A 23,244-nucleotide genomic window follows, 5' to 3' on the forward strand; every position below is an offset into this window, starting at 1 on the left:
ATTCTGCTTGGTAACTTGGAATATTTTTTTGTTCATTACAAGCGCCTTTCAAATTATGGAAGTTTCTTGGGTTTCCATGTACAACAGTTTCAAATAAATTATTTCAAACTACGTTATAACTTTTTTCCCACTATAATTTACTTTTTATTAAATAATGAAATACAGATTAAAATTTAATTTCTGTATTCAAAATTTATACACCTGAATTTTACAAAACATTGTGTGATAGAAGTGAGCAGTGCTATATTGTATATTAATAATAAAAAAATGTTGCCATATAAAAAAACACAAATGAATTAATTGTAATTTCTTGTAATAAAATATTATTTGTAATGGTAAAATTAAACTAAATAAAACATCTAATACAATTTAACATTTTATTTTCGACTTAATATTTCAATGAATACATTTTAAGCAACTATTACATCGACAAAATATATCCTGTGTCAAATTAAGTGTAAGCTAATTTACATCATAAGTATAAGCATTTAAAGGTAACTTTTGCTTAGTATAAACAATTTAGCTTGGTTCGACTATCGGCATTCTCAAAACTTGTCAGTGAGAAATTTAGAACTGAAGTCGTCGACATTTGTTAAAAGTTTAAAAGTTTTTTAAACTATTGAAGTAACTTTTTTTGTCATGTTAAAAGTTTTAATAACATTAATATCATTGTAGAAACTAAATAAACTGTTCAAAATTAAGTTTAAATAAAGTTTTTTGTGATGTTTCAAGTTGTATAACTGTTTATTGTTTTGTGTAGGTGGCTATCTATGTGGATCGGTTTGTCCCATTGTGAAAGTGTATTTTCGCATAAAATTTAGATCCCATTGTTTAAATCATTCTGGGTAACTGCTGAGAAAATGCCAAGTTTGTGCCTTGCGTAAAATATAAGAAGTTAATTGTTTGAGTGTAGTGTATTGATGGTGTGATATATGATTTCTCAATTTTGGAAAAACATGTAAGTTGTAAATATTTTTGTTTTCTTTTTTTATTACATCGATCCAAATCTTTATATTATATGTCCTAATATTTTGTTTTAGTTGGTAACTGTTATTTCATAAAGTACCACTCAGTTATCTTGAAAAGGTGTATAGATAGTAGCATAAGCTGCATTATCTATTATATTATTTTGAACATTCCTTAAACATTAAATTCCCTTTCCTATAAAAATAATTATCCAATGACTTTTAATTAAATATTAAAATTTATTATGTATCAATTTTTCTATCTAAATGAAATGTTTGTAAAATATTAACACTATTCACAATACAAATCTTTATCTATACCTAGCTAAATTATAGTTTATTCCGATACGGATAAACTAAATTACTCTTTAAGTAATAATAAAAAAAAACTTATATTAGCATAATAAAGTAAATTGACAGCTTTAAAAGATTATATTTACTAATATCAATAATTTCAAATACATATAAATAACTATGATTATTAATAATTTTATTTCACACTGCAATAAATTGTATATACACAATATACTACAAAATATGTATGATTCTCTTAATAACTATATTATGTCCTGGAAATATTAATATGACCATTCAATTCTTACATTTAAAATTTATTTATATGATGCACATAATACTCTCATTTTTATATTATTTTTTCTTTATTTTCAGCACCGGTGTAAATACAAAATGAATATACAATCACAAGATAATATCAGAATTATATCTTCAGGTAATATATTTTTAATGAATATATGGAAAATCTTAATATAAAATTAAGTATTTTAACAAATAATCAGTAATTATCAGCTACAAACATCATTATCTAATGTATCTACATTTGTAAATTAACTATTAATCCCAAATAATCATATCTACCAAAATAAATAACTTTAGAAGAACCTGTGAATCAAAGAGGTGGTTTAAAAGGCTTTTTAAAAACACTGATTTAATTCAGTGTTAAATTAATCTTACATGTAACATCATTTTTCTGGACACTCATAAATTGTTAACCCAAAGTACACTCTAAACTGGATGAGTTGGTGTATTAGAAAAACTTTAGATTCCATTGTTACTTAAGGAGATTAGGTTTCAATTTCATCACATAACCAGAACTGGAACAGAGTGGTGAACTATGTTCTAATCTTATTACTAAAAAGGAATGTTTTTTTCCTTTTTTTACACTGTAAAGTTTGTGGAACTCATTTATAATTAATAAAACCAGATCCTGTTTTGATTATTCCAATTCAAACTTGAAACGATTCTCAGGGCATAATACTAATATACATAATCATTAAATATAAACTTATTCAATGATTCATTCCTTGATAGTACTTTAGTATGCTAACAAGGGACAAAATATGTTGTTAATTTAAAAATAGAAAAGAGAATTCTCTGTCAGCAAACACACTTACTTTGGTGTATTTTTATAACCATACATTATAAAAAGGTGGTAAATATTGCTTAAATTTACATCTTAACCACATCAACTTAAATATCATAAAAATAGATACACTGTTATTTTGATACTTAATTTTTTTAAACTAACGGTACCAAATAAATATATATTATATACAGATTAACGGCAAAAACATACTATGTAACGATGTTAATTGTTATTTATTATCATAATTTACACAACTAATACTAAAGAGGGGGTTTTTAGTACAGAAATTTCAGACTCATAGTTAAAAAATTTGTTCAGGAGGTTGATTGGTACTCACTTTAACTAATGGAAGTTGATAATAATTTACATGGAGGTGTACGCCTTTGTGAGTGTATAGATCTATATTTTAATTATGTTTTACACATCATATATGCAAATCTCAATCAAAGTTAGGGCTGTAATTATTTCCTCCCTACTCCTGTTGTCTCCAGTTATATTATTTTCTTTTAAATTATCAAGTACAGTAAATTTATCCATTGTGCTGATACAAATCCTATTGACAAGTATTTATCTGTGTTATTAATAATAATAAGTTTTTTTTATTTATAATGGATTCAGGTAGCCAACATATAAAATGTCTTGATAATGATTTTCGTAGAAGTTAAATTACAAACACATTAAAGTATATAAATTTCATTTCAAATATTATGAAATATTAAATCTTATAAAAATGTCTTGTGACTTTATGTGACTTACGAATTATATTAGTCTCTGTGGCTCCACAGATTAATAAAACAAATGGCTGTTCAAACATGATCAATTGAAATATCAAATATCCAAAGGCATACTTTCGCATAATTTATATGATTTATAATAACAGTAAGAGGCGAATATTTTGTCAGGTCATATGAGATAAGATCTACCATAGAAAATTCTTCTACCCTGTCTGTGTTCTGAATACCATATATAATTGTAGAGATTAAGATATTGCCATTTGCAGAAAATAGGTTTACGTTTTATTTTTTAATTTTGTATAAATTATTCTTCCCTAGCTATGCGCTGCGGTTTCATCTGCGATATATTTGTATTATACATGAAAGAAAAAACATATCTTAAACCTAACAGTATTATTAAAATAAAACTTCTTTGTAGTAGCTAGTTTAAGTTGATTACTTATACCGTTTAGAGTTTCGGTTGATTTACGAAGATTTTTTTTATATATTCCGTTGGGAATGAGACATTTTCCATCCATTCAGTGGTTTTCGTGTGTTGCGACCTAGAAACAGACACCAATAAAAAAAAAAATATTGACCTCTGCGTCAATAATAATTTATAAAAAATGTAACGACGCTGCTTAGTTAAATTATATTAACTTTATTATTTATGTATATTTATAAATGAATTTGTACTTTTTTTTATATTTATTTCACTATTAACTTATACAATCTGTATTCATAAATAGATTTAACATTTAAACGTAGGTAGTACAAAACAATAGAACATTGGAATGTCACATTTATCTGAACCATTAATATAAACAGTTTCAAAATAATCAGTGATATAAACACCTTACATAAGTATGACAATTTCTGTTTTGTATATCACGTTAACTATGATTATATGTGTATTACGAAATGTATTCGTTAGGAGTGTTTATACGGGGTAAAATTGATTAAGTCGTTATTATTAGAACTGTTTTGACTTCCGGAAGTTATAAAATGACTGTATTTTATTGGCCTAGTGGGTCATAAATTTATTGATGTCGAGAGGTTAATCACGGATCGGGCAAATAAAAAAATATTGGGATTTTATGACAAAAAAATCAAAGTAGCAATTCGAAGTTTGGAAGGTAGTGCTTATGAAGCAACCTATGCAAGCTCCTACCACCGAATGTTTGCTCCAGTGTTTTTATAACTCTGGTACTATAATGTTACGTAAGTTGGAATAGCCAACTATCCAAGTTGGCTATTCTCTGATGATTTACTTGGTGTGCTTTGTGGAAGCCCGTCTGGGCCACCACTTATAATATTCTACCGCCAAATAGCAATACTTAGTAATGTTGTTGAAAACATTTTGTTTATTGTATGTTTACTTGAAGATAAAATATAACCATATATAAGAAAATAAACAATAATTAGTTTCGTATTATGACAGAAAAATTCTTGGTTACCATTTTTATAGTTTAATTAAAAAAAAAAAAAACACTAGCCCAAGTGGACGGTAAACGTGTTAACATGTCCATGTATAATACAAACCGATGGTAAAGATATCTTTGTTTTATAATTTGCATGACTAACAGACCCAAACCATTTGCATTGAGTGTCAAACTTATTACATATATAGTTATATTTAACGTTTGCCCGCTTACACACAAGAACCGAAATGGCCCAGTGATTAGAACACGTGAAACTTAACGAGGGTTTCAAGTTCAAACACAATCAAGCACCATTGAGTTTTCATTTGCTTAATTTTTGTTTAGTTCTCGACGGCGAAGGAAAACGTCGTAAAGAAATTCGTTATGATTGAAACCCCGTCACAACTCACATGTGTTTCTACTAATCTGAAATTAAGATGCTTGGTGGACTAAACTCCTAAATTTCTCCTTAATAGAAAATTAATAATGTCCAACAGTTAGATATTTACTAATAGGGAAACTATAAAAGTTGAAATATAAATGCACCCTAATGATACACTTCTATTTGAATTCTAAAAATGTATTTAACCATTTATAGACATTTCATCGTACTTTTTGTATATTATAAAATCGAAATCGGGTATTTATCACCGCCATTTAAAATGAAAATATATATGCAAGCATCCGTTGCTAAAACTAAGGATGAGATATTTTATTAAGCTCTCCTGAGTGTATCAATCAAAAGTTAGGGAAAAAGACTATGACCGCTTTTGTAAACGAATAAATTGTAGATTAAAATCCCAATTATCAGATTACAGTCTAGCTTTTTACACAAGGAGATATAGTTTCCGTAGTGTAGCGGTTATCACGTGTGCTTCACACGCACAAGGCCCCCGGTTCGATCCCGGGCGGAAACAGTTGTTTTTTTTTTTTTAATTTCTAATATATCCTAATATTTTTTGTTAATATTAATTTATAAAATAATTTGTGGTGCTTAACATCCATAAGAAAATAACATGAAGCAATTTATCACAAGGTATAATTTATATTCCAACCGCAACTGATGTTTTGTCTTGTAAATTTATCTTTATTTGGCAAGTTCGTTACAATTGCGTCAAGGAATAACGTCAGTATTTACCCTTAATTATTTCATAATTAGAAATGGTTCAAATGAAATATTTTTACACTTTTAGACGTCCATATATGTATATTCGTAATTGTTAAAACTATGGAAAATAATATTCTAAGTATGTTTTTATTAATTAGAATGCATTTAATTGTAAAATTTAAATTAATATTTATTCCTACATATACTTTACGCCTACAGTCCTCTTAATTATTGTTAAAAATACATTGTTTTTTTATTGGCAATTCGAAATCTATGTCGCGTATAAAAGGGGTATCGTCTCCTGAAGTTCCATATATGAATTTTTCATTCGACAGCACAGTGGATTTTCCACTTAAGTAAGTATCCTGACCAAATCTCTGGGGTGACTGAGACTGTTGAATAGTTCAGCCTTCGTCGTGCTTAGTGGATCGATTTTACGCATGCGCAAATCATCTAGCCCGTACAAAGGCTAGGTAGCTGCCCGAGCAGCGACTGTCAAAATAATATTATATTTTAGCGATTTTCACACGCGAAACATTCCATTTTTAAATTTATTGTTTTAGAATAATTTCTACATTCGATTTTAAACTGATGTTCGATATATAAATTTAAAATTTCGGGACTTGTTGTGTTTTTTTTTATTCTTCAATAATGAGTGTTTGGTTTTAAATAAAAATATGTGTCTTTTTGTGGTCAAGACATAATTAAATTAGTGTTCCACTTTCGAAAATGTAGTGCGATTGTATTTGGGTATGTATACCTTACTTGTAAAGTTGTTCCATTCGTTTACTTGTTGCGCCTTTGTGCCTAGTTACGTAATGTGACATTTTAAAATGGATTAACGATTATTTTGATTTTAAAATGTTCTACTTGAACAGTAGCCTGTTACAAAAATTTAATATAGCTTTTTTCAGCTATGAATAAATAATATTGTAATTTAAAATGTTGCTTGAAAATGACAACATAAAATTATGTGAATAGTTTATAAAAATAAAGAAAGACGGTCTAAAAATTAAAAGACGGAAAAATATAGTATATATTTTTTTATTTTATTTTGGAAACAAACTGTACTATTACATTGAAAAGATTAGAAAAAAACATTCACCAAAAATAGTTTCCCATTTTACCTTAATGCAAACAATAAATTTCAATATTTAATTATATATCAATAAAATATAATTGACATATTCAAATAATTAATCTGCGCACCAGTCTGTTACTGTTGTCAATATTATTAATTATGATTAAATTATTGTAAACATATCTATTACATAGATAAAAAATATCATCTACATTCATTTGTATATCTGTCTATTTTTATTACAATGTTTTTAATTGCCTAAGGTTGAAAAAGACGTAGCTATAATTATTTATAAACTGCAGTTCATATTTAGAAGCAGTTCCATCGCTTCTGATTTTGAAATTATCTTTTAAACAGACTACCTCTGTGGTTATACACATGTAAAAAGTATTATAAAAACATAGCAATTAAAAAAATATATATTTGAGTATGTTCCTTTTGGAATTGATTTTGATTATTGTCATTTATTATTAATAAAAATACTCGGTCGTAACTTTATGCGACGTTTTTTAAGTATTTTTAAAGAATTTGTTTTATTCTAATTATTCGTCCTTTATTATTATACCTCGTAAAATAACAATATATTGTTGTACAACTTTGTCACAACTGTGTTTATGTTTAATTAACGGTAAATTATTTAACATAATATAAGCAAAATCACTTAATGAAATAACAGGACTGATGAGAGATTAATTTAATCCGATGTTAATAAAATACTTTTGTTTCGTTTATTGTTTGTGCATTAAACAATTGAAGCAGATACTTATACAAAAATATGTTCAATATTTTGTTCATACCTTCGTTTTGTAGAAATTTTTTAATAGAAATAGTATCCAATTTCACACAACTCCATTCCCGACACATGACCTTGTTTCCCTCGGGGCGGAAACCGCCCCAGGAAGACACGTGCAGTTTCCGCACCGCAGTTAATTTCCTCTTAACATGTATCGATTACTTGTTTTAATATAATTTATTAATTGTCATATTGACGCTAACTTTTTAATTTATAGTCACAACGCAGATAGGCTATCCTAACGGTAGAAGTTGTCGCTGTGAGAAATAAAAGTCATGATGCCAACCACGGACCTATATTATAAAAGCTAAACCTGCGGGCTTACCCGCACGAAATTTATAAGACATTACATTTATTAAACAGTCACTCCTAATTTTGTCCCTTGGAAAAGTGGTTTCAAAAGGGGCCCCCCTTTAGAGGGTAGAAAAATGTTGCCTATGTCCTTCCTCGGTACTCAAACTATCCATATACTAAACTTCATTTAAATCGGTTCAGCGTTTTAAGCGTAAAGAGATAACAGATAGAGTTACTTTCGCATTTATGATATTAGTATAGACGTATGTATATTGTCTCTTGAGCTCTAATTTTGACCTTGTTCTTTCAAACATCTTCGGCAATTAAACGCTAAAAATGTTGCAGCTTAGCGGATAGTTGATGATCTTATTGGCGATAGATATTTGTCCGCCAATATTAGTCTACAATTTTGTCTGTTTTTTTTTACGTGCTTGCGAATTATTACTTGATATATGTAGTTAGGCAGACAGACAGATAGGTCAACTAAGTCAACATCGCCCATAGACATTCATGTATATATATTTAAATATATGTACATACATATTTCTCATATATCGGTGACGTAAGGAATGGTCGTTACGTCGCCAATGCGCCGCTAATCTTGGGAAATTAAAATGGTATATCTCTTGTGCGTGTTACAATGGCCCGCTCACCCTTCAAACACACCGTACTAAGTTTTGCCGTTTGGCAGTGGAATAGATGATGAGATAGGTACTAACATAGACGGGCTTGCATAAAGCCCTTTCATCAATTTAAATCATCGTCAAATTATAAATATTAATTTCTTATATGGTATAATCCTTTGTAGTCTTAAAATTCATATTATTTTAATGATTGAACAATCTCATTAATAAAGTGCATTTTTTTTTGTTGAGAGTGGTCGCCGTTGCGGGAATAGGTCACGAGAACATAACTACAAGGGTCGAAAAATCGGGACGGATACTTGTAATGATAAATGTCCTTGGACGAGATGACCCAGTTAATACAAAGCGGGTAATACTAAACTTCGAGCACCACTTAGTGCTTAATGTACTCGATAATAAAGGAGAAACAGTAGGAACAGTTTTGATTGAGGAAAACAGTTTTAGGGAATCAATCAAATCGAGATTTTGATTAAAGATTTCACCCCTTTTTCCAACTGTGGAACTAAAAAAAAATATACTTTATTCAAAGAGGTTCAAATCAAATAAAATGGATTTTATTCAAATAATCTTTACAATAAAGATTTTTTTGAATCGTCAATCTTTCAACTCTACCCTCATTTCGGAAAGCAAGAAAGGCTTTCTTGTTCCCGCGAGAAGAAGCTGCAAGAAAATCACGTAGTTGCTCTTTTAAATAACCAGATTTAACCAGTTTTACAATTATGTTTGTATTCTCAATTATTATCCTAAATCTAGGCATCTTTATACACAACGTATTATTTTAATTAATGTTACAAAAAAATCTTAATTTTTTTTTTATTTGTTAAATGTTATAACAAGCTTGTTCGCTGGATGGTTCTTATAATTTAAAATTATTATTATTAAAATTTTTATTATGAATGCATGTAATCTATCTTCTATATCTATAAACAGATCGATGTTTTCTTGAGCGCGCATCCCACAAAAACCGCTGAACATTTTAACATGAAATTTGTACCAATAAATTGAGCGTGTTTCAGAGATTTTCAGTCAAACATTATCATTTAATATCATTTATTATAGTTAGCGTATAACATAACCACAATGCATAGCCGAGTCATCATTAATACAAATATTTATTTCGTTGTCGTACTTTTTTTTTTCTTGTTTCAATTCAAGCTTTGTTTGTTTTGCTTTGTTTTGAGCAATGCTGTGTATTCTTGCAGAGTGGCTTAATACAAAGACATTGGTGTCTTTAGTTTAACAACCAAGTCATTTTAATTGTGATTAATGGACATCACTGCATATCATCGCGCGGCGCGCAGTGCGGAATTTGATTTGACACTACGTCATAATCACGGCTTAAAGTAATCGATATCATATCATATCGTAATATTGTCGAATAATTGGTATTATACATGTTGGAATAATGTTGTAGTGATTAATTTTTTATGTATTTGTGATAACTGTGTTGTTCTACGTCAGATGTACTAAATTTACTGCATATTTAGTAGTGGTAATGTTGGTAGACGGATTCTGGTCTGTTGACTAGCATATTGTGCTGGATATCCCCGAGCTGTTGAGTCCAAAGTATCCGGTCCAATCAAAATTCAGTGTACTTTTCAAATCAATTCTCAATTGCCTTTTTCGAAAGGCGCGTAAATATGTTGGTGGAACACTGGTCGTTTTGGATTGCTATACAATTGGGTTTTGACTAACAACGGAATAGAGAGTAAATCTGTATTTACGAACATACTTGAGTACTATCACATCTCCTAGTACACATAAAAAGACTCAATCAAAAATACACCAAAGGCAATGACAAAACGTCTCAAGAGATTAGTTCTTTTAAAGAGAAAACGCAACCTTGACGTTGAATGTTAAGTGAGCCAGTGTACAAGCACATATAAAAATCTGCCCTTATGGCAGTGTTATTATGCTATAGAAATCTATAAATGTAAGCTTTCGGGCTGTATGTAAGAATTATGGCCAAGATTGATCTCTTCACCGATGATCCTTATTGATCTACTATTATTGTAAAGCAATTTTTAATCAAGGGTGTTTTTAGGTAATGATATGTTTTATCTGTATATTCCATTCATAAAGGTTTATCATTTCTTACAAATATACTCCATATATATGTCATATTTTAATATCAATTTGGAAAATATTGTAATAAACGTGCTTTAATTGGTCTAGTGTAGTAATTTTCTTTCCGGTTGCTCTTGGATCTACATTACGAAAAGTTAGTAAAATTAACGAACTTGTTATATGACGAAACTTTGATTTAATGTGCTCGTAAGAGTGTACTTGAATGAGGTGCATTCGTAGAAGACAGTAGTCAGTTGTAGCCAAGATTCAAAAATATTTATTTAATGTATTAGAAGCATTACACTTACTTATTCATTGTCATTCATTTGGTTCGAAAAGAAATATCCTAGAGCTGAGAAGAATAGGCGAAAGAAATTCAGCGGGACTATTTTTTTTTTATCATATATTTTTAACATTGTATGTCTTATGTATTTTTTCATATTTCTTTTCGAAACGTCCTGGAGCCGATCGTTTCATTCCCAAAGTATTGTCATCTAACTATTATTAGTCTTATAATATTATTTAAGCACAAACTTCCCTTACCGATTTTTTTAAATGACTGAATTATTTTGAAATGGTATCCTGCTGTAAACATATGTACAACACTACATTGCCCAACAAAAGAATTATTATACCTGTGCAGTCGGGTGACATTTGTAACTAGCTTATGCTTGTTCCTAGTACTAATACATAGTACGTACGTCACAACTTCTATAAGTCTTTTATATTACAACGAAAACAATATCACGTGTACATAATATGTTTATTTTATTTACTGCATACATAATGCTCTATACATTATTCTTCGGAAGTAGTTAAAGTAACAAGGCAAGTCCACATCAGTCAATAATCTAATTTTGATATGTTATATATTAGAACGCGTGCATGTTAACCGATGATTTCGGGTTCAAACCCAGGCAGGCACCACTGAATTTTCATGTGCTTAATTTGTGTTTATAATTCATCTCGTGCTCGGCGGTGATGGAAAAAATCGTGAGGAAACCTGCATGTGTCTAATTTTAACGAAATTCTGCCACATGTGTTTTCCACCAACCCGCATTGGAGCAGCGTGGTGGAATATGTTCCAAAACCTCAAGGAGAGAGGAGGCATTAGCCCAGCAATGGGAAATTTACAGGCTGCTAATGATATGCTACAGATCTGTCTACTGGTCAACCCAATATAAAGGCCTCATTGCAACCTTCTCAATAGCAGGCCATAGCCATAGCAGTTAAACATTTATTTTAGTTATGGTCTAGGTAGTTGAAACATCTTATTCGTTTCCTAAAATATTTCATTATCAACTAACCGATACAAATTGTACTAATTGGGTTGAACTAGTCTATATATATATATATCGTTAGTCATTAATGACTTTTATAATCTCGCATAGTTGAGATTATTTCTCCATCACGCTCAACCGATTTCGTTCGTAATGTTACACCGAGGATCGTGTTGCGTGATGTTCCCACACATTCCCATAAGAAAACTAGAATTATCGCGGCAACAATCGCCTTAAAATACATCGTTGTTGGTTTTTTTTATCGCATTCAATGTTTGTTTATCTTTCGGCCGTCGAACGCATTGAGAACATAGAGCGACCCATTTGCTTGCTAGACTTTATCGAAACGTTATACAATTGTTAACTGGGTTATATTTGTAGATGAAATGGTTTGTCAAAAGATGAAGATGATTGATGAGCGGTTATCCCCTTATTTCAAATTTTATATGAATTCAAGTAGGTAGATAGAGCTACTTGGTGGTAGGGCTTTGTGCAAACCCGTCTGGGTAGGTACCACCCACTCATCAGATATTCTACCGCCAAATAACATTACTCTGTATTGTTGTGTTCCGGTTAGAAGGGTGAATGAGCCAGTGTAATCACAGGCACAAGGGACATAACATCTTAATTCCCGAGGTTGGTGGCGCATAGGTGATGTAAGGAATGGTAAATATTTCTTACAGCGCCTTTGTCTATGGGCGGTGGTGACCACTTACCATCAGGTGGCCCATATGCTCGTCCGCCAACAAATGCCATAAAAAAAAACATGGTTAGTATTTATTATATAAAAAACGTTTGAATTTCGAATTTACGCAATTGTAGTATTTTTTTCCCTTTAATTCAAAAAAAAAAAACTTACACATCACTTTTTGATGACATGAGTCCATCCTCTGTTTCTTTAGTGAGAAACAGAGGATATATATATCTAAGAACCGACGAGTGAATAGAATAACATATTTCTTATTAGTGATATTTTTTTGATAAAATAAATACATTATTCGTGTTCATGAAGTTTGTACCTTCGTTTGATGTGATGTGATAACATTTTCTTTCGACTTATAAATTCTAAGTAAATATATCCCCAAAAATATTGTTTTTAGGCATTAAATAATGCATTTGATAAACATTGTACATGACTCCTATTTTATTTTAAATATATTTTAGTAAGGCCAGTATTGGCCACCTCCTGGTGATTACCTTCAACACTCATTCTGTAATAATTATGATTTCTATCTCCAATGCGTCGCTAGCACCGAGGTAACGAAGATGTAATGTCTGTCGTGCCTGTAATTGCAATGTAATTGTAAAAAAACGATGCTATGTATTGATTTTTGTTTGATACTGGACCAATTCCCATAGAAAATGAGATATGTGTACAATTTGTAAATTATTTATTCTATATCTGAAGTAGGAATAAAGATAAACAAACCTTAAATTTATGTATTTTATGTGATTTGCTAATAACTCAGCTATGTTGTTGTGCACTATTAAGAGTTTTATGATTAATATATATCTTTATTTATAATACAACAATATTACACTTACTACTTTTATCAACTTAATTTTACTTCTAAAATACAGATATCATTTCTTCGACGTTCAAATTGCAATTTCTTCGCAAATCCATAGTGAATATCATAGATTAATCAAGCTTTCGACCAATGGTATCGCGTCAATTTGCTGTCAAATTTTGTTTGTTTGGCTTTTCAATTCTTATGGTTGGAATAGAGTATATTTTAAAGCATTTTCATTTTCATTATAGCAACATGACACTCAAGATTTTGATTATCTCGTAAAAAACAGTAAGTGACCCTCGATCAAGGCATCTTTTATCAATTTTTACTTTACATTAAAGCTTTTACAGGAAGGAAGTGTCGTCAAGAGTCCAATTGAAAAGGACTCTTGATCTTTATAAGCAATGTGGGAATATTATCCCCGACGAGGGTTCAAATGGACTGGTTTTTGTATGTTGAACAAATAAAACCTTGACAGCGAGAAGTAGGTCACTGTTTTAACTTCATTCGTATTATGCACCGTTACATCTTTTGCGAATAATTAGTAAGCGTACTGCGGTGTACTGGATTATTTTTTACACGACTTCCCAAAAATTATTAAATGTTTTCAGGGTTCATATATGTATGTGAGTTTCTTTATTCCACTATAACTTTAGAACGTTCGAATAGATTTAGATGCTTTGTAATGTTGGAATCCAACATCCCGAGAGAGGCACTAGATATTACTCGAAATGCAAAAGAGTAACTACTGAGTTTCTTGCCGGTACTTCTCGATACAATCTGCATTCCTAACTGATAATAGCACTCACTACGTTTAAAGCAATTCTGTTTAATTAATTTCGATTATGATTTATTTTTCATAGTTGCACTTATGTGATCGTTCGCTTGGTGCAGATGTCGGTTTGTACAAGTATCTCCTGTAAACCTTTTCTTTTTTTTCTCGCTATAAAAACGCGTTACGCGTTACCCCACCTGGAAGTGGGGGGAGGGAATGTGGGACTTGCCAGTGCCCTGGACGCCGAATGCGCCCAGGTACACCGGAATACCCACTAAAAAACCAGCAGTACTCTCTCCATCTTATCGCTGGGCGCCACGGGATCGCTTTCGCATGCTACCGTGACGCCCTGATCTCCCGTAAGCCTAATCTAACCATTGTTTAGTGTATTTTCCACTCGCCTTCAATATAATAATGTTGAGGATATATGGATTCTAGATTAGGTAAAGATCGATTACAAGGTCGTGATTGACGCACGAGTTTTGAACTTGCGCTGTAAAAATACGGATTAGGATTAAGGCGTTTGGAATTAACGTTTAGTAACGTTTCGGTAGAACAGCCAAGGTTGGAAATATTAAGTGTGAAATAACCGTAGCACGAGTTATGAATTGAAGCAATTTGTATTTCTTTTTAAACTTGGAAAACCGTTACGGTATTGTTTGAGGCTTTTAGTATTCATCATAGCAGCGGCTACGTTTTGTTATTTACAGTTTTAATCGAGTTAAAACTAAGTAAGTAAGAGAGTATAAATGTGAGATTTTGAATTTAAAAGCTACCGATAAATGGAAATATCGTAGTAAAATAAATTTGTCATATTTTTAATTTTTACGTTACATTTTCGTCGTTTTTTTTTAATATAGGAAGTTGTTTCGATAATTTTGACTTCATAATAATTAAAATGATGACGTCACAAAAGTAGCTGCTATTCGTTGACCAATTAGTGTCACTATATGCATACATTCAGACATATTCAATATTGCTTACAATAAAATATTGCAATATCACTGAACGTATATTTTAACGTTGAACATATTATTTTCTTTTTTGTATTTCATAGCAATTAGAAAAAAAATATCCTGTTCAAAATATTCTTAATCTGATAACGGTTAATTATAAACTTCGAGGAACGAGAACAGAGATAAAAGGATTGTGTGATTAGAATTCGCAATTCTCTGTAATTAAACCTCTCAAAGACCAGGTTTCCTATTCGTACCTCCGATTAAAGCTGTGTATAAAAATTCCTGAAGTATCAGCTGCTCAAACAAAAGGTTCTATGTGTAGTATATTGTCGCTATAATAAAAAAAAATACATGAAGCTATTTTGATGCTAATATTAAATTTAGTAATTTTTACGTAGGTAATTCTAAGAATCTACCCAAGTTTGTAGTTATTTACTGAAATTACATTATAGGAAATAACTTATCCATGATCAATATGTGTATGAACGTATATATGTATGAACAATTATACTAACAAATCGCTATCATTTCTAAATCTATAAGCATCCAACACAAGTTAAAAGAAACCGTTAGTAGAACAAGCATCTATGTCACCAAATCAAATTGAATACATGTACAAGTTTGTATGTTCACGAGCACTAAACTGCGTGCAAAATTTTAATTCAATCGCTTTAGTAGAACTGGTTTAAAATTCAGTCGCGAGACTTGACCCTTAACCGATTACAAATATGTAGGAGGTTGTCTATTTGTTTGTATATACATATGTATAATAAGGTGTAACCTTTTTAGGGTTCCGTACCCAAAGTGTAAATCGGACCCTATTACTAAGACTCAGCTGTCCATGCTTCCGTCCGACTGTCTGTCTGTCACCAGGCTGTATCTCATGGACCATGTTAGTTATATACTCTATTCCAACCATATCACGAAAAGAGCCAAATAAACAACATTTCACAACAAATTGACGCGATATAATTGGTTGAGAGCTTGAGTAATCTATGATATTCATTGTAAATTTGCGACAATATGGCGTTTTGAACGTCGACGAATTTGATATTAGAATTTTGGAAGTATAATTAAAGTAGAAATAAGTAGTGAAGTGTAATAGTGTTGTATTATAAATAAATATATATTAATCATAAACTCTTAGCGGTGCACAATGTAGCTGAGTTATAAGCATATCGCGTGAAATACGTAAATCTACGGTTTGTTTATAATTTTTCCTACTCCCTATTGGAATAGGCTATAGCTAGACACTTGAATGTTTAACAGCTGATGTGTTTTGTGTAAGCTATAACAAAATATACTTAAACAGAATAAAATAATTATTTAAGAAGGCTTACATACAATAGACATGACTTTTTAGCCGTTTTTATAATGATAAGTACGGAACTCTTTGTGTGCAAGGCCTACTCGTACTTAGCCGGTTTTTTTTTATTTATAACTGGATTAGACGATATTTTTTGCGTTGAAGCTATTTCAAGATACTATCTCAATTTCATTGGTCATCATTGTCATTTTTTTTTATACTTGAAACGTTAATACAGGCTTTTTTTTCTGGTTTTAAAAGGATTTAATTATATATTGTAAAATAGAGTGCACTGTACACTACCATCAATATACGACCAATTAAACACTCAATTCACGTTTCGTCACATAACCGGATCATCCTCAGGAAATGGTCTACGACGAACGTTACTAAAATACAAACATATATAATATAGTGAAATAATTGATTTCCCAGAAAAACCTTTTAGCGTTATACAAATCTAAAATCCTATTAAGTGGGACTGTAGCTTAACGTGGCTTAATTGTGACCTACATTATGTTAATACGTCGTCATAGTTTATTTCTAATGGTTATAGGCCCCTAGTAACGTAAATAGTAAATTTATATATACTATATAATAGTAAATTATGTCGTTGCATATATTCTAACGCCAAACAGCAATATTGTTGTGTTATAGTTAGGTTTGATCACCCTTTAAAATGTTAGTATAGTCAACTATCAAATAGGGAAAATGTTTTTGTTGACTGTACACATTTGACTCGCTCAGTAGTATCGCATTGCTTTTGCGATATTTTCGTATGTCTGCATGTTCAGTCCATACGAGCTGTTTGCGATTGATTATCTATGCAGGGATATCCTATCCTAAAATGTTAAGTAAAGTGAAGTCTCGCTGTTACAATAATAATGATTGTATCACTTAAAGCAGTTGCTCGATACTAACTATCAATAAAGTTCTCTATTGTCAAAATACACTACAATACAATTACTTACTTATTTTTATACATGAATGAAAATTATATCTTCATAAATAATTATTATTATATTTAGTTTCAATAAGAAATATATATTTGAAAAAACGATTTTGTACAAAGTCAAAGTCAAAGTCAAAAATCTTTATTAAATATAGAAGTGTTTAAACTTGCTTATTGATTGTCAAAAATCTACCACCGGTACGGAATTTAGCACCTCGGACCTCGGAGAAGAACCGGCGAAAGAAACTCAGCGGGATATATTTTTTTTTTTAACCATTTTCCATGTACAATGATACATTTTCTTAAATCAAATTATTCAATCAATTTGGGCACGTTTATAATATTTATATTCTAATTTTGAATAATGATGTAGATTTGAAGTAGTTTTCCGTTTCATCCAGAGAAACTTAGCTGCTGTTTCTATATTTCTCATTTTTAATTGTTTCGGAATACAACATGCGTGAAATGAAATTAATTAATCGTCAACGTCGGGTACGTTCTGTTTAATAAAGATTACAAAACGTTTTATAGCTGGCTACAAAAAAACTTCAAACAAAAAGTTAAATAATTAAATTAATTTAAGTATCTAACAGAGCTATTGTTTAAACTTCAAATAAAATTCATCGAGAATTAACATGAAATTGCTTATGTACATAAAAATTTAAATAGAAAAAAAAAACAATTGTCTCAAAAGTAATTCAATCTGATACGCTCCAATATACGATAATACGATACTTCTGCTGTAAGTTGGTGAGGAGCTGGGTAACCTCTGATTCCAGATGTAGTAGCATCAGATCAGGGTTACTATGTTATAGGAATATAATTGAATTCACAAGATACAAAATTTTGAATTAATGAGACCAGTAGAAGTTGCTTAAATCCCTTCAACTGCTACAGAAGCTGATGATCTTCAAATAGTTCAAGTTAATAATAGCGAAGATTACAAATGATCAAGTCACTCTTCAAACAAAAACAAAACCAAATTAAGATGCCGCAGACAGATACACACGTTAAACAAAACATGAGAGGTTTTTGCATTGGGGGTTAAGAAACACAGAAAACTGGGTCATATTTGTCCTCCCTATGTTATTAATCCCGATAGAAACATCGGTATAATAGTCTGACTGGGAAAGTCAATATCCGTTTCACGGGCTTTCCCGGACGATAGGGACAGATAACTTCAAACATTAAACACGATATGAAATAAAGATTGATTTATGGAGCGTACTGAACGAAGTTTTATAGGTTCGGAGTTTTTTTTCCTGTTATATAAATTACTCTTTGTGAACAATAAAGAACAAATTCGCTTGTGAAACATTTATTGTTTTCATGCGATTAATCATGATCATCTAGCCTCATACATTCATACATTATATTACACAAATCGTATTATGTAAATAAATGAATTGTGAATTTATAAATAGTCTATGCTGTTGATCGATGAGGAGTTCCGTCGTCTAGATGGAGTCCTAAAGCTTAGAATCCTGATTCTCATGTCACGGTTAGCATTGTTATCTGCATCTAAAATCTAAATCAAAATGTAAAATTTCAACTCCGTAGAATAAGAGGTATTGGTTCTAATACAGCTTGAAATATTTGACTTAAACGAACTAACAAACTGAATATAACAAACTTTCAATGAATGAATCTGAATGTTACAATTTCTTTGCTCTGGCTTAATTTGAATCTCACTAATTCAGAAGCAATAAAATTAAGAGATACATTAGTCAATAAGGATCAATGGCTTTTCAATAAAAGTATTTAGGTGTTAAGCTAAACACTCTCATCTCTCTTTCTCTCGTGATTAACTTGACATTCGAAAGAAGAAGACACTGTTAAAGTAATCATCCGTCAAAAACATTTTTAGGTAAGGTCGTTAGAGTTTTATATTCAACACTTTTACTTCTAATATTTCCAACGTTAATAATTATTTTTTAAGTAAAGTGTACCAAATTTCATTAATGGTGGTTTTATTTGTCATGTAATGTTTTGATGCAGACGAAGGCGGCGGCAGTTCTGACTCCAGGTCGGACAGCAGCGAGGACGAGGTGACGGAACACGTGACCCCAACTCCAACAATGGCCGCCGCCAGGGCACAGGTACCAATACAAGTAATGTTGAATTTATATACATTTTATATTATATAAGATTATTATTATTTAATTACGCATTAGATGTTAGAGATCGATATTTATCTACTCAGGTCAAGTTAATATTGTACTAATAAATCATGTATCTGGAATTTATCATAATAATTGCTTCCATTAGTGTCAGAAAATCTGGTCCATTTGTCGCTTAGAGAATCGGAATTGCGATTCAACGGGGAAATGCTGCTGGCATTCTTGCAAGCATTCCACGCAGTCATGAGTTATGCGGAAATTATTATTAAATTTTGATGGGTTGTGTCTTGTATCATACATTTATTATTAAAATATATATCAATATTCCCAAATATAAAAAAGAGCCAAATTATATAACTTGAGAAGAAATCAAATTATTAAAAGTTCATAAATGGCAACAGCTTTATTAGGTACTCCAAAATACCGAACACTTCAAGTGTAATTATGATATTTTATTCGCAGAAGTCAGTCTCATATCATTTGAATATTAATAAAATATCAAATATCTAGAACAGCTTTATGACAAAAACAATTAACATAGATTAATTTATAAGTTATACACATTACATATATATTAGCTTAGTCAATTAATACATTTTAATTACATGTTTAAAAAAAACATTAGTTTTACTCGATAAAGGATTATGTAGAATCTACAATCCACAATCCATATAACTGATTGTCGGAAAACAGTAACTAGTAAGTTGCTCGCCGGTCCTTCTCGGTAGAATCTACATTCCGAACCGGCTGTAGCATTAAATTTAATTGAATTATCACGGCTCAAAAGTGCTCGCAAGAGTCTACTTGGCCTACATGACCTAATTTATGGCAAACAATATAAATAAGAGTAATAATAAGCGACGAAAATAAGGACTTTTTGCGCTGGTGCTCTTTGTCTGGCAAGGAAAACGGTTGCTAGATTATTTATTTTTTTCTGATTTTGTCAATGCCATACCGTTACAGGTTACCGCGGCATGTACTAGACCTCGCCTTAAAATTTAAGCCATCTCTAACTCCGAATGACGACCACCCTGCGAGCCTCTATGAGATCAGGGTGTAGCGATGGAAGGGAAAGCGCTCTTTTCATAGTATTCTGAATTTACGTCACGACGTTTTGTTTGATATAGTCAGCAGTGAGCGCTAGTGAGCGGGGAATCTCGTTTCCGACAGCGGAAATGATGAATGTGTGTATTGTGTAGATTTTTCCTTACAAAAGGAGCGTTCACGATGGTTATCTTGTAAAATATATATATAATGTCACATGAGTGTCTGCTAACTACCAGATAGGTTCCAGCATTCAAGATTGGTCCCTTTTATATTCATGGAAAAAATTGTTACGTAGTGGAAATCGTGTTTTGCGTTTAATGACTTCGTCGCTGTAATAGTTGTTTTCAAAGAGCACCTATAATTTACAAAATACTTTACACTGGGTACAAAAAATACTAAAAGTAATTTAAATGTTTGATGTATTAGGTGCCCACGATAAGCGTGACGCCGCACAGTCCAGGCGTGCTCGACGACAGTCTCCAACAGTTGCGACGGTTGCACGCGGCGGTGCAACGTATGCGAGCTGCTCCCTTGCCACTACTGGTAACAACACAAACTAATAAATAATTAAAATACTTAATATACATTGCTAACACTTAAATATTAAAAATAAAAATAACTAATCTTTACACTAAATAATTAAAAAAACAGTTGAATAAATACTTCACATACTGACAGTTTGTGAGAATGGCAGATAATGTTATTGGTTAAATTAATAAAGGAAAAATAACTCACTGCTCTCTGAAATTGAGTTTACGAATATTTGTAAAATTAAAACTAATTTCATATTGAAATTAAAATTATATGTAATAATTTTGAAATCACCAATAATATTGTGTTGTGAGTCTAAATGATTCAAAGCAATAATTATATATTTTATACGATAAACAAACTTCTTACGTGTGTATATCTATTTTTTTCCAGGCAACAGGTACCAGTCGTTTAAGCACTTCATGTCCATCACTCTGCAAAGATGGCGTCGTCGAGCCAGAGTGTTCGTCGCCCACACACTTGGATTTTTACCCACAGAGTAGAAAAGGCAGCTGTGAGTATTAGACCATCGAAAAAGGCTTTAGCGGATGGTAGTATGCTACTTATATAAGTATTTTATATCAAACAAAGAAAGTATAAAAGGACTGTTTATTTATAATATTCAACGCTTCGCTCGTCTAAGTAAATAGACGTATAGACGGATTTTCCTTTAGAACGCTTTGAGGAATTTATTTAACCATTAATTTTATTCATATAGCTTTATCAATTGACGCGACGGTAGGCGGCACGATTTTTCCTACATAATTGACATATCGTAATAACGTTAGATTACTTGCAAGAATAAATAATGTATTTCTTACTATCTGTCTAGCTAAAATGATAATGCACACATATTTAGTGTGCGTCCTGACATACGGCGCACCGCGCTCGTAAACTGCGCCGCGCAACTAACAAATACTCAATGTAGATATATAATTTGTAAGAAAATCAGCATTCGTTGGCTAAAATTTGGCCTCTCGTATATCTATTATCTCCCAGTGCGTTAGATTTAGAAAAAGATACAAGTAAGAGGATTAGCAGAAATGGAAGTTTCAAGTCATAAAAATGTATAGTCAAGTTCATTTTCAGTTTGTTACTGTTTTATGTTTATGCCTAAATAATAACGATCATTTTTGCTTCGCCGTAGTCGAGTAAAATAACTCAAAAAAAAAATACACTGATTGGATCTATCAGATCAGCAAAATAAAAAAAGTCCATAATTTTATTAACATAATAAATGCACTCTTCGATGGATTTATGTCACTGTGCTTTTAATGTACTATCAGAATAAATAGATGGGATATGTACCTTGTTTTCCTATCGCTTTCCCAAAGATCATAGGCTGATATCTCATATTTTTTTTTGACTGTTAGGTGAATCTCGTCAATGGGGTATATGGGAGCGACGCGATGAAGGTCGACGGAGCTCGTGGGCGGCGCTGGAGCCTGGAGCCAGGTTACACGATACGCAAAGGCAGCGTAGGTAAGTGAACTATTTTATTTATTTAAATAAACCGCTCACAGAAATTGGCGCTGTAAGAAATATTAACCATTACTTATATCGTGAATGCGCCGTACACCTTGGAAACGAAGCTTTTATAACCTTATTGCCTGTACACTGGCTCATTCACCGCTAAACATTAGAATCTATTCGGACGAGGTTGCACAAATCCCATATCACCAAGTAAATATGTACAATCTTCATTCCGTCGTTAAACACATCTTACGACGAGAACTGGTTTAATAAGGCTTTTCTATAATATGACTATGCATTTCAGTACTCTCAATGGACACAGCGCTTCGCTATCGTCCATGGAGTCGGAGAGCGAAGTTCCGCGGCCGGTGCGGCACTCGACACACTCGCTGAATGACAATGATCTCGCTGTTAGTATGTTTGAACTGATAAATTTGCTGTCGAACTTTATTATAATAATTATTTATTTTGAGAAGGCAAACTTCGATGTTAAAATTTTACTGTGCCACAAGTCTAATATCACTGATGAAATTTTCAATGCACTGCCAACGAGCGAGAAACCACGAGATTTAAGACGTTCTGTCTGATATAAGCTTACAATCTGTTAATCACGTATATCATAAAATTTACTTGTTGTTTTTGGTTAATTAAATGAGGAAGACAATCTCCTTCTTTGGATTAATTTTAATAACCGCCGGCTCGCTTTTTTAAATTCGTAATTGTCTAAATTTTTTAAAGTGTTTTTAAAAATATTCGCACTAACCGGATGTCCGAACATCCAAGTAGTCGGAACATGATCGTAGTAGTAAAATATGAA

The 23,244-nt window shown here is 31.4% G+C and overlaps 1 protein-coding gene and 1 non-coding gene across 3 annotated transcripts in view; both read left to right on the forward strand.

Moving 5' to 3' along the window:
- Positions 1-611: 611 nt before the first annotated feature.
- LOC125072784 (A-kinase anchor protein 13) overlaps positions 612-23,244 on the forward strand; it is a 44,648-nt gene continuing 22,015 nt past the window's right edge. The window contains exons 1-7 of one of the 2 annotated variants that reach the window (XM_047683477.1): positions 612-958; positions 1,635-1,695; positions 19,255-19,367; positions 20,850-20,966; positions 21,348-21,468; positions 22,328-22,436; positions 22,732-22,837. In XM_047683477.1, the coding sequence (XP_047539433.1) occupies positions 1,653-1,695; positions 19,255-19,367; positions 20,850-20,966; positions 21,348-21,468; positions 22,328-22,436; positions 22,732-22,837 (609 nt within the window). In that variant the 5' untranslated portion in view covers positions 612-958; positions 1,635-1,652. The remainder of the gene's footprint in view (positions 959-1,634; positions 1,696-19,254; positions 19,368-20,849; positions 20,967-21,347; positions 21,469-22,327; positions 22,437-22,731; positions 22,838-23,244) is intronic. The other variant, XM_047683478.1, reaches the window with a different exon arrangement.
- Positions 5,328-5,400, forward strand: Trnav-cac. Its single transcript has one exon. It is a non-coding gene; the product is annotated as a tRNA-Val (tRNA).

Source organism: Vanessa atalanta, chromosome 22, assembly GCF_905147765.1.
Source record: "Vanessa atalanta chromosome 22, ilVanAtal1.2, whole genome shotgun sequence".
Taxonomy (NCBI): Eukaryota; Metazoa; Arthropoda; class Insecta; order Lepidoptera; family Nymphalidae; genus Vanessa; species Vanessa atalanta.